At 36.7% G+C, this 13,373-nt stretch overlaps 1 protein-coding gene across 1 annotated transcript in view; it reads right to left on the bottom strand.

Moving 5' to 3' along the window:
- The window catches only part of LOC6557703 (nuclear hormone receptor FTZ-F1), a 42,881-nt gene extending 30,141 nt beyond the window's left edge, over window positions 1-12,740 (bottom strand). Inside the window, exons 1-2 of the mRNA XM_001985632.2 lie at window positions 11,314-12,740; window positions 9,296-10,474 (exon numbers count right to left, since the gene is read on the bottom strand). Of these exons, the coding sequence (XP_001985668.1) occupies window positions 9,296-10,337 (1,042 nt within the window). The 5' untranslated portion in view covers window positions 10,338-10,474; window positions 11,314-12,740. The remainder of the gene's footprint in view (window positions 1-9,295; window positions 10,475-11,313) is intronic.
- Between the last annotated feature and the right edge of the window lie 633 nt (window positions 12,741-13,373).

The raw sequence follows: 13,373 nt of genomic DNA, 5'->3' as shown, positions 1-13,373 counted from the left end.
CTTTATGAAGTTTTAGACCTGTTCAATGCACTATAAAGTTCACGACAATATGGCAAAAACGGACCCATCATACTTGTGGGGTAATATTGTATAACTAAATGTTTGAAGCATAATACCAGTTAGCTACGATTTTGTATTAACTGTAGCTAACTTACAAACCAACTAGGCAAAGGATAACTGGAACCCCAAACAGCTAATCCACGCGGCTTCGGAACTGAAGCTTCTGACAGAATGGCATCACACCTCGAAATATCAGCTTCCAAAAATTAAATTTGGCTTGACGTATAATATAGACTGTGCAGAGAGGACGTCGAGACTACCTCAGCACATTTAATTGATGTCCAGCCGTAACCCAGAGCAGGAAGGAGCATTTACGCAATGAGTTCCGAACAGATCAGATTACGAATCACACAGGCTTCTAGAAGTGATCTGCCTTTTTCCATGGAGCATCTAAATTCTCTTTAGGCAGCACATAAAAGTGAAGTATTTTCCTATTTAGTGATACTCCATACTATATTCAAAAAGTATACTTGTTTACTTACTTATATTCTTATACTGATAGTCGCTATGGCAGCGGTTAAATATACATATAATATGTTTACTATATACATATAAATAATTTTATTATATATATATTAATAACTAATATGTTCAACAATAATATTTAAGAAGTTAGCAATGTATTTTTTGCATGTAAGATAATATTTGTGACATGATAGGAATAGATGAGACCTACCCTTCATTCAGTAGCATTATAGGTAAACTGCGGTGAGCTTTCTATAGCAAAAGCTCAGTTTTGCGTGTGCACTTGAATGCATGCATACGATTTGTATATACACATGAGATTGAATGTGTATGTATAGTAAATGTGTACATAGATATAAAAATAAATGTGTGTGTACAAGAGTAGTAAATAGTACGCTTAAGCTGCTCGTATCTGCTATCTCTGTTGATTTCGTTCTGCGCTCTGACTGAAGATCGCTACAGTGTTAATATAGTTTTTTAACAACGGCCGACTACTGCGCACAGACTCAAAGCCCGAACTCATCGCTCAAAAATACATATTGAACTAACGCTCTCACATGCAGGTCTGAAAGCTTTCCGAAAGCTCTTTTGTTGAGTACGTATTCTATGAGCTGAATTGTGTTATAATACCCTTGCAGAGGGTGGTATTATTGCTAGTCTACCTTGTAGTTTATTACTCAGTTTGCTACAGGCACAGATCGGAAGGTGGACTCTGGTCAGTGAGAGTAGGTACTCTTCGACTTTTCTAAGCTGTTATATATTACTGAAGAATTTAAACTTTTTTCGGTTAAATGAAAAACAATAATATTTTCTATAGCTGTGAATGCTGCTAGATGCGATACACTTATAAATATGAAGTTTAAGCTTCCAGCTTCAATAGTTGAGATGGAGTGTGATCTAATGGTAAACCGAGATCACATTCAGCTTCCATATGTGTTATTTTCAACGTATGCACTCATATAGCTCACTCAGGAACTATATTAAGAACCACTTGAAAGATATCCCGAAGGAAATTAGCTTGACGATATAGTATATATATGATGATGTATGATGTCGAACTAACAGCAATAGCAACTAAAACAATAGCAGGTTAGATGATAGGTATTTTTATCAGTGCCTCCTAAGTATTTATAGTTATCACCACAACGTTATAATAAGACACATATAGTATACTTAAAAACATTACGTGATATATACGCAGCAAAAACCTCAGACAAGGAGCTAACACTTAACGGCATTTTATGGCTCAGGTTCCATTATGCTGATGTGAAAAGGTGTCAAATAAAGTATGGATCACATTTGTCATTACTTTGTGCAGCCAATTAAACAATGGTTGCCGTAATGGAGATTTTTCGAAATAAACTTTATACTTCCTTAAAAATACTACTTACTTAAAAATAGATAAAAAGGGATAATGAAGTTGTGCAAAAGTATGTGACAGCCAGAACGAAACATCTTCGACACCATAAAGTATTTATGTATATTTTTTATCAGGATCAATAGCCGAATGGGTTTACCCATGTCCATCTGCATATAAAATGGATAAGAGCTGAAGAAATTTTGGAATATAAGTTCTCATATTGATATATGATCTGATGAGATATTAGATCTCATATCAAGATGTTTTAATTTTTCGATTACTGTTCCTGTTTCGCAAATATCGTTACATATTGATATATTCAATACGGTTTTTCTAGAAATAAAGAAATAAAATAGAAATAAAAGCCCTAATATTATAAGTATAGCTTCACAATTTATTTAAAATATACGTTGACAAAGTATTGATTTAATCAAATTATTGACAAATTATTATATCATCAAGATCGCATAATAAACATTCTAAATCGTATTCTCATATTTATTCTAATACTATCCAGCAGCACAAGCATTTTCTTTATAAATATGACGTGTTAGAAAGGAATAGCATGATAAGCGAGTTGAAACGAGCGTAAATAAATGTGCGAATTAATTGTTGGAGTAAGGATATCCCTTAGACGAGTTCCTTCGACAAGAGCAAATGGCTTATGTTTGATCAGCTCTTTTTTAGAGGTACGTACAACTCGAGTTAAGTACACAGCAGAATTAATTCATTGAATAACATTAAAATGGTCCCTTTATAACGGAAACGGAAAAAGTTGCTATTTAGCGAATGGGAGCACGGCTGAGTAACATTTAAACTGATTCAGCAACAATAGTATCGTTTTTAAGAACAGTATCGAAATACTGTCAATGGTTGAAACAATCACCATCGACGAAACTATCGAGTGGGCACTATCAATGTTTTCCGCTCATACAACAGAATAAATTTAATACATGGAAATATAACTAGGTCAGGGTGCAAACCGTCACACCCACACACAAAATAAAAAGATTCACGGTGGCACGAAAATCAATGCAATGCAAGCTTTTCTATGTCTCACTCTTTCGTTCGTTCCTTTCACCCTCACACCATCTTCCACTCCAGAGCGCCAATCCCGTTCTCGCATTTCTTCGCCTTCACTGGGGAATCGCAATCGCAATGCAAAAAGCTAGTGCATGTGGCGCCGTTGACGTCGCCATCGTCGCCCCCATCATCACCGTCGTCGATTGAAATGTAGCACAGGGTCAACTGGTGACCTATTAGCACACTTTTCCATACTGACCGAATCGGAGTACCCCTTATACCGCTGATGCCTCTTATACTATCCAAATTGCAATGAGCGCATCGAGACTGCGGCTACTCAGCCAAACTCTCAATGGAAGTTTTTTATTTTCGAGCTAAGGTCAACAACAAAATGGCTAATGCAATGCGAGAAAATCATTAGCAAAAACAACGAATCAAAAAAAATAATCGAGAGAAAAAGTTAGTTGTCCGAAACAAGTTAAACTTCTACAAAAACTAAATTCAATTCAAAGTTCAACTAATTAGCAGGTATATCTACAAATAGACTATTATTAAGAATTTAATACAAAATCGGTAATTGAGTTTCGTATGCTGTTAATCAAGTCCTTACCCTTACAGGCTCTTGCGGACTTAGAATACAATAAATAATGTTTCACCAGATTTCGTTTTCTCAGTTTAACAACTATAAATAATAATCTGCTTTACGTGAGTTCAACAATTTAACATTTATAACACAACTTAGATTATTATTTAAAATCTTTTTGATTAAACTTTTCTAAAACAATAAAGGTCAATTACACATTCTTTAACAAAAGCGCGTCCCAAGATATAAAATTTCAATTCAGAGTAGAAAATTACATATTATAACCTATTTTTGCAGGTCTTTGAAGAAGCTTATCGACATCCTACCTGCAATATTTGATGTTTCAAACTTTAAATATGATGAAAATAAAGATACCACAGAATTTTTATTACAGCTTTAATTTGTAACGTACTTTGAGAAAATTAATTTTTTTGTGATGTGCCATCCACAAAAGCCATATATTCATTATCATATTACTCATTTTAAAAAGTGGACAATTAAATTGAATAGGTGGTTTGGTCTATATGCGCATACAACTTCTGTGTTTTTAAAACGGTCATGATTGTCATTATTATAACAGTATACATTTCAAAGAAAGCCGAAAGGTAATTTAAAAAACCTTTATTATTTTTTGCCATCAAAAACGGATAAAAAAAAATGGATTAAAAGTAAGTAAGTAACATTCCCAATATCGCTTGCAATCACTCTCGATCACTTTTAGCCAATAACACCATACTATTATCGATTGCTGATGAAGTTTTTTTTAATCATTCGTGTCTCTAAATGTTTTTTCTGACATAAGAGCATTTGTAGATAAGTTCTGTGACCGTCCAATTGATCTGGCTATGCAATTCTTAATTTTTTCCTTAATTCTAGAGCTTATGCTCTACCTTCTATCCTTAGTCCTGTAGTGATGTCCGTGGCCTTTATTATAATGAATATTTTGAAATCTTTCCGATTGCAAACAGCGAAATTAGAGTTTTGTTAATTTCATGCAACATGCACTAAATTCACTGTCCACATCAATATGGAGTTTTAACAAAAAAAATGTGCCAAACAAATTGACTGTCCGTTATCTTAAGTCAGAGACTTCTGATTTTAATTAATAAGCAATGTCGACACACTTATAAATTAATTTATTGCATTTTGAACATGATTTCTACATTTCTTTTTTTAATTCACAAGTTTGTTTCTTCACATCTTAATGTCAAGGTGTGTAGGTACATAAACTCCTCATGGGAATTGTTACGTTCTGCCTGTCGCATTAATCTGCACAACTTTCACTTACCTCTGGTCCCCATTTTATGTCTAGCCGACCTTGTATATGGTAATAATTAAGTTCGAAAGGGTGATGTATTAACTCCATGAAAATAGGCAACTTAACTTATAGTTTGAGAATTTGCAAGCAAGCAAAATGCTGGTTCGGAAAAGCTTTTATTATGGTTTAATTTGCATTTCTGTTCCGATCCAACGAGCTTGGAGGCATTGCACCTTGAAACTTTATCTAAACATTGAATAATAAATATTTGATATTAATACAATATATACAAAGTTATTTTAACGTTTCAATGTTGCATCCTTGATAGCATTTACAAGATTTCTAATCGCTTGACTAACGCCAATTGTATTTCAATTGCAATTTGCGGTTTACATTTGAGGTTTGAAATTTAATAATACAAGAGCCTATGAGGCGATCAACGTGAATGACCATTCTGGAGGATACTACTAAGCTAGAAAACTTTAACTAAGTCTGAGCGCTTGTTAATTGTATTAAAGTGAAAAAAATTACATATAAGTAATTAACAATATGTAAACTTTACAGAGTTAACATCATTCGAACATTTCTAATGTTATAAATAAACTTTTAAATTATCAATTTATTTCCAAGTTTTTATCCTATTACTTTATATTTGCCTATGTATATTATATTTATTTTGAATCTTTTTTATCGATCCAACGTCCACTATCGTCATTCAGTTAGATTATATAGCTGTAAAGACTTATGAAAAGAATTAGTGATTCCCGCAAATCCTTATTCAAAGACATACAAACGCCCCAACTGGGAATTTTAAAGCTGCAGCCATGAATCAAACTTAAAGCACCTGGCAACTTGGTGGCAACAGACATAATTTTCAAGGTCCGACCTTGCTACCAAAAACGCAAGCAACACCAACAAATAAGGCAGTGGCAAGGACATGTGCCGCCTGCCTCTATCGCCCCGTTGCAGATGCAGCCTTGCACAACCTTCGGCATAGAGCCTTGTAATCAATTTACAATACTTTGGAGAGCAACAACTGCAACAACTAAGCATTAGACCCTACAATGTCATGCCCCAATTTGCGTCGCCGGTGACCTCGTTAGCTATTTCCAAAGTGCAACAGAGCCAGCAACAAGCGGCTGACTTTGACCCATTTAAATCCTTTGAGGTAAGCAGTAGTCACAAAGCGGTATGCGAACGCGACGACGCGTCGCAAACATTGCAATAATCTATGTCAATGTCAGCCGGCGTTGCAGTGGGCGGCGACGCGGCGTTAAATTAACTGAGGCAGAACATAAAGCTCGAGAGCAATAAGCATAGACAGACTGACAGAGGAACAGAGATAGAGAACGTCAGAGACAGACAGAAAGAGATAGACAGATCAAAACAGACAGAGGGAGAGGGAGAAAGAGAGGGAAAGAGAGAGTGCAAACTGCACACACGCGACAGACGTTTGATTCGACTGACGGGTTTCGCTCGCCGCAGCTGATGCCCCCAAACAGAGGCATGCACACAAACACACATACACAAATGTGACCCTCAATTTCTATGCAATTTCGCTGTCCGTGTGTATGTGTGCGCGTATGTGTATGCGCTTGCATCCTTGTGCCCAATCTCTAATACATATTACAAAACAACACAACAAAAAACAAGTTAGAATGCAATCGACTATAGTTCTCGACTTATATATACCCTGTACCCAGGTTTTATTTATCTACTCCATAATACAAGCATACCCAAATGTGTATGTAAATCGAGACTTAAGCAACAATCCAGCACACTGCTAGGTGTACGAGAACAAAAATATCAAATTTGATGTCTGTATTGAGTATGACTAAGTCAGAGTCTTATGTCACTTCTTGGTGCCACATGAAACGATTACAGGGTATGAAAAACGAGTTATGCCTTTGACCTAAATTTTAATGCGCAACAACCTTGCTCCATTTTAAGCACGAAGCTAAGGATTGCAACAATGCCCGTGCTGCATTTGTGGGTATTCCAATACACATACATACATACATACATAGATAGAAATGTACACACGTGTTTTCATACTTACATGTTTTGAAACACTGAAGGTCGCCAAAGTGGGCGACTAGACACCTGACATTGATGAATGTCAGCTAGAACAAGCCGCAGCAGCAGCAACAACAACACAAATGGTGGCAAATGCGTGCGTTTGCTGACGCAGCAGCAAAATCAGCAATAACAAGTGAATTATACTTTGACGAGTTTCTACCTATCGACCACGTTTCTAGCCCAATAAACAGACGCCATTTGATGGAATGTACCAATGTAAATAATATATTTATCTAAACATATAATTCCGAAGCTAACTTTAGTTACATAGAAAACTTTTTGTATATAATCGCGAAACGAAGCACATCATTTTGTTTTAATTGTCAAAAAAAAAGGCATATTATGACGAAAGCGACACATCCGATATGTGAAGTATTATATCGATGCTCTGCGTACAGTATCCAACTACATTAAAAGAAATCGAAAACGGAAATGGTGTCGCAACGAGTCTTTTGTTTGATGTTGTTTTTCCTTTTTGGATTGATCCTTGAACATCAATTCGAGGAAGCATGGAATCGGCATGGAATCCATTAGTTAGGCAAGAGGATAAAATTTGCTGCGCTTTATGGGTAAGTTATTCGAAATCCAGATTGCTTTACTAAAAGCCAGATAGTTTTTAAATCGGTTTCTTGCCGTTGCTTAAATTCCGTAAAAACTTTGCATTAGGCAACACTGCAATTGAAAGAGAGAAACTGCCCATACCTTAATAATTCACTTAAGCAAGTTTTCTAAAGTCGAGTTTCCAAATTTAAAAAATATTGTTTTTTTGCAATCTGAAATTAATTTTAGTTACACCAGGCCTCCGTTAATTAATTAATTAATTTTTTCGAAAATGTAAATTAGACTCCATCGCTTTTGAGACTATGCCAAATATCAAGCACCTGGTTACATACATTTGCAAAACTTCATGATTCCGTTCATTATCACCCATATCTTATCAACATATAAAATCAAGCCATGACAGATCTAACGAATTTTAAAAAAGGTACAAACGACGATGACCGAAAATCACAATCAGAAAATCCATACTCAAGAACCTGCCCAGCCAAAGAAACGTAGATTGCATTTTGTTATCAGCTTCTATAAGACCAAGAATGCTTATGCTCTAAGAATCAAAAGATGTTAAAGAATTTACAAAATATCCTTTCTCTTCACTTCAACTTACTTCTTACATTATGAGAGAGTATGTTACAGTCTAAGGAGAATCATTACCGCAACCCAATATTAACGAACTTAGAATGCTATGGATGATGGAAAGTTCACAAAAAGCATATATCATATCAGAAACTATATTTTCCTTAAGCACCTAGAGAGATATTGTGTTTTGAAATGGTTATACAACGACAATTAGCAAAGAGTTTGAGAAAGAGAAAGAGAATAATTTAACAATGAAGAACAGGAGAACAGATTAAGTTGCGATGAGGACTTCAATCTGAAAACACAAAACAAAAACTGAAAAATATAAATGACAATATAGGACATACCTATATAATATTTATGCAGTTAAGCGGAAAGAAAACAATAAGGAAATCCTTACTTGTTGCGCACTTGATTTTTGTGTGCTATACAGGAGCCAACGTTCAAATGAGTGATGTTTTCTATAATTTTATTTTTGCGAAAACAAATAAACTTGTGACTATCCATATTGCCTACAATTTAAATCGTCTTAATTGCTTTTCTATTACACTTAGCCTAAATAAGGAGAACCTACCGAAAGTTTCCATTTACAATATGTGAAGTCTGGTCTGTTGTTTGGAAGACAAAATTTTAAATTTTGTTATGCCTTAACATATCAGAAATGTTTGTATTCCTTACACATATTACATATATACATATTAGTAGATATTCTACTGAAGTTGAGATTTAACTTGCAACCAGTGAGTGGATCTTCTGGGACAGTAATTGATATATTTTAGTAATGGCACTAATGTTTTTTTTTATGTACCTCCTTATAAACCATCTTCTCCTGCCAATTTTGCACTTTCAATCACTTTCATATAAATTCACATCCACTTTGAAAACGTTAGTATCCATTCTTCAAAATGTGAAGTATTAAAAATAAGCACATACATAAGTATTCTGGCCATTGCTTCAAAGATGGTTTTCGATTTTTTGTCTTTAATACATTTAACTGTTTAACTCTTTCGCAATTGATAGTTTGTAAAATGACATTTTTGGATTGAACCGTTTGTTTATTTTAATTAGATTATGATTGTTATTTTTATTGCGATTACACTTACATTCAGATATTTTCAAAAACTTTTTGTATTTGTATTTGCATTTGGTTTTCAATTGGTATTTTATTCATTTATTAATTATTATTTTTCACATATTTTATTCCTGTTATCATATTTTCCGGTATAAGTCACAATTTTGCTCAGCATACAGTAGAATATTGCCAACAACTCAGTAGAATATTTGCGGCTATGCGAAACGCTTCAAAATTAATGGAGAATTGGCTACTTACCCCCTTGATCATCAATCTCTAGACCAAATTCATCATCTGACATCGACTCATCCTCTGAGCTGAGATTGGAGCCACTGAAATTGCCCGCCTGATGTTGCCGCTGATGTTGCTGTTGATGTGTTTGTCGCTGTTGCTGATGTATCTGATGAAGTTCTTTTGTACTTGTACTTGTAGTATTATCAATATTGTTAGATATTTTGGCAGCGCCACATGAACTGGCCGCTAACTCTTCGATGCTGTGTATTGATCTACGATTGGCAGTGCTTGTTGTTGACGTTGTTGTTGCTGCTGCTCCTGTTAGAGTTGTTGTATCAGCCAAACCATTATTGGCAACAACCATATTCTTGTGACTGCTGCTCGGCACCACTTCGAAGTCCAGCAGTTGCACCGTTGTGGAGCTTAGGAAACTGGATGTGCTTACGACCGCCGTTGAACCCACTCCGTTCTCCAGTGGCTTCAGCTGATGATACTCCACAGAGTTAGACTTCTGCAGAATAACCGGATCACTGTTTACCTGGTCAGTGTTGACCGTTGACTGATCGTTGTTGTTATGACGGTTGTTAAATAGTATATTGGCAAATGATGGCATTGTGACTGATTCCAATATGACCGGCCCACCTCCGGTGCCGCTAGATGGCGCTGTAACTTTGGCATCCACATTATTGTTCTGATTATTATTGTTGTTGTTGTTGCTGTGGGGATTAGGACTGGCAAAGATGCGCTCGCACAGGCCGCTCAATGACACGGCCCCATCCAATTGGCTGCCATCGATGGTTTGCAATGAACTAAAGTTCTCAACGGGTGGATTTGAATTGGAATTGGGCTGTGTGCAGTCCTTTTGCAGTTGTGCATAGCTACCAAATGGCAAAATTGGTGTGCTGCCAGCGCCAAGCATTTGATCCTTGTGATGATGCGGCAGCAATTGTTGCAAATGCTGCTGGTGATGGTTGTTGCTATCGTTATTGTTGTTGTGGTGGTTACTAGTTGAATAGTTGCCTATGCTACTGCTCTCGGCCAACAAAGGTACATTAAAGTTATCCATAATAATAGGTTGCTTAATTCTATTTTCTTTCGTGATGCACTTAAGTGTCTTGGTGATGTTTTAATGTGTGTTTTAAAGTCTGTTGCAGTGCAGCTTGTTGCCGTAGGCGTCCCAATTGTTTAAAACTTATTTTCCAGCTGCAAAAGAAGAAAACAATTAAATTTCTCAAAAATTAGATTAGACAAGAACACACTAAATTTATATATTGCAGAGGCAAATAGTTTTTAGTGTCTATGCTGGAGAAAGGAACGGTGTTTAAACAAAAGTTCGAGATTCAAAATTAATGTAGGTCAAGGTCATATTAATATTTCATAATATTTACAAATGCAGAACTTCACTCCACAAGACTTTTAAATTTTTGATAAAATGCTTTGTACAGCAAAATTAAATTTAAAATAAAATTAAAGGAAAAGTTGTTATGCTATTAGATATTTGTGCCAAGAACAGTTTTCGCTAATAAATTCGAGAAAAAACATACGTTTTGAGTTCTTTAGTTTTTCAGCAGAATGTGTGCAATGTGTCGGAATAGGTCGAATCGGACCACTTTATAATAAACCATAGAAACTATCGGTCGATAAAACATGATATGCCTCTAAGACAGGGCACACTGTAATTTATTTTTGAATCCAATTGGACGCTTCATTTTATACATATAGACTCATTTGACTTTTTAAACCCTGCAGTTGGTTTAACTCTACTCGGGATGCTACTTGATAATTTCCAGTGGTTGTCCAACCAGCTGGAAAGCCCGGCCTGCCTTAAATAACATCCACACACAGAGAACTTGTACAGAAGTTAATTATTTTCATTCAGCCTTTGCTTTGGCATTCTCCTTGTTCGCTCCGCAGTTGCGGCTGAAAAGCTCACCGCAACTAGACAAAAGATCTGGGACAGTTAGCAGTGACGGGTCCGAGCTAGAATGTACGGGGCGTGGCAAGGTACACAGGGTAAACAGAGAGATGAAACACAAACTTACCTTTTCATCATATATATATAAATTAGCAACAGCAGCTGCTGCTGCTGCTGGGTCACGTTAGCAGAGGCGCCTTAGCGCATGCGCTGCTACAGCAACAGCGATCACGAGAAAGAAGAAGACGCTGCTACTCCGTCTACTTTTGGGGCGCTCGCTTGGTTTACTGTGCTTTTTATGTTTGTCGTTCGTAAAACCAGTTGGGACCGAAAGCAAAAGTGCTATTGTTGTTTTTGTCAGCCCGTTCGCCTTCTCTATTTGTTTGTACACTTCACACGGTTATTCGCACACAGCAGAAGAACTTGCGTGATTCATGCTGCCCCTACAGCCCTGTTCCCCCCTGCGATCCGCACTAATGCAGTTTCCGCCTGCGCCAGCAGCAGCTGCGAAGTCGCCGTTGAAAGCTTTTTCAGCATATTTTCTTGCGGCGCACACACTCACATACCCACATATATATACACATTTGCGCTCACGCTTATTATTATTGTTGCTGTTTTTGTTGTTGTTGCTATCGCTAGTGTATGTTCTTGTTATTTGCGCTGCGCCAATTCTCTTGCTATTTCGTTCTTTTTCGTTTTCGTTTTCTTTTTCTGTTTCGCTTCGCCTATTCGCTATTCGCTTTCAGTGTTGTCTTTCGCACATGGAATTTGTTTTTGCATGGCGGCGGCGGCGTTTGCCGCTTCCTTTTATGTGTTAAAACAGCAAATTTATTGCAATTATGCCAAGCCAGACGACAAAAACTTCTTGCACAACAACGACGACGACGACGAGACGAAGAGAAAGACGAGTCCGAGCAACAAGCGAAAAGCTCTTCCTACAAAAACAACAAATTGCAATTCCCCATTACACACACACGTATGCACACGACAGACGAGAACAACGCGCACTTATGTATATTCACGCATACACACACATTTACTGCTGCTGTTATTGTTGTTGGTGTTGTTGCTGCGGCTGGTTGGCAGGGGGCGCTCGACTAATTTTGTTTTTATTTTAGCAGCTCTGCTCCAATTCTATGACACAACAAAGTGTGTACATATATAGTGCATATAATACTGATAGAGACGTGTGTGTGTGTATGTAGTATGTACATACTACATACGTACGTACGCAATAATTTTGCAATTCTTGCACTATCGTAATGGGCACCAGCAGCACGAGCCACACATTTTTAGATTTTAGTTTGCTTTTCAGTTTTTTTAGTGGATTTTTTTGTTTTCATTGATGGTGTTCTCGAAATTGCACTGCGCGCTTCATTTTCATTTTCATTTGAACGAAAGTAATTTGGTTGCGACCGATTCAGGCCACACTGCTCGAAGAATTTAGTTCCTTTAACTTTCTGCCTCTATTTGTTTATTCCGCTTTTTTCGGGAAAACTATGCACGGCACACCACACGCAAAAATTAGGTCTGTAGGCCAACACGAACGGGAACACAGTAAGAGTAGCAAAGTTGTTGGCGTAGGTAGAAGAAGAGGAAAGCACACACGCATACACACGTATGCACATATCATACACATACGCAAGCACAAGCCCAAGCACACCGATAGACAGATCGAGTGCGACGCGGCGGGGCCAAGGACGTGTAAAAGGCAAGCAGCAGCAGCAACGACGGCGTCAAAATTATTCTTGGCCTTTAAACGCGCATTTGAAGAACAAGGACGGCAATCATATGGCGACCAGCAATGAAGCTTTCAGCTTTAAGCAATCGCACACCAAAGCAACTGTGTGTGTAAGCGCTGAATAGCTTTTTCGAAAAGCGCCAGCTCTTGGAATAAAATGTAGCCAACGCAAGTAAGCGCCACCTATTAGACCATTTTGAATAGATTGATATTTGAATTTGTATTCAATAACGTTTCTCTATATAAACTCAAATAATATTAAAACCCAACAATAGAGAAATTAAAAGTATGAAATTAGAAAAAACATGGCATTCCTGTACATAATAGGACTTACCAACAAAATTTTTCACATTTATCAAAGAACAATAACAATAATCTACAAAAGCAGAAGTAGGAGTTTAAAATTTTATATAATACACAATATATGGATTAAACAAGCACGGTCA

This window comes from Drosophila grimshawi, unplaced genomic scaffold, assembly GCF_018153295.1.
Source record: "Drosophila grimshawi isolate 15287-2541.00 unplaced genomic scaffold, ASM1815329v1 contig_78, whole genome shotgun sequence".
NCBI lineage: Eukaryota > Metazoa > Arthropoda > Insecta > Diptera > Drosophilidae > Drosophila > Drosophila grimshawi.
The sequence above is the reverse complement of the archived record's forward strand: the minus strand, read 5'-3'. Positions and strand labels throughout refer to the sequence as shown.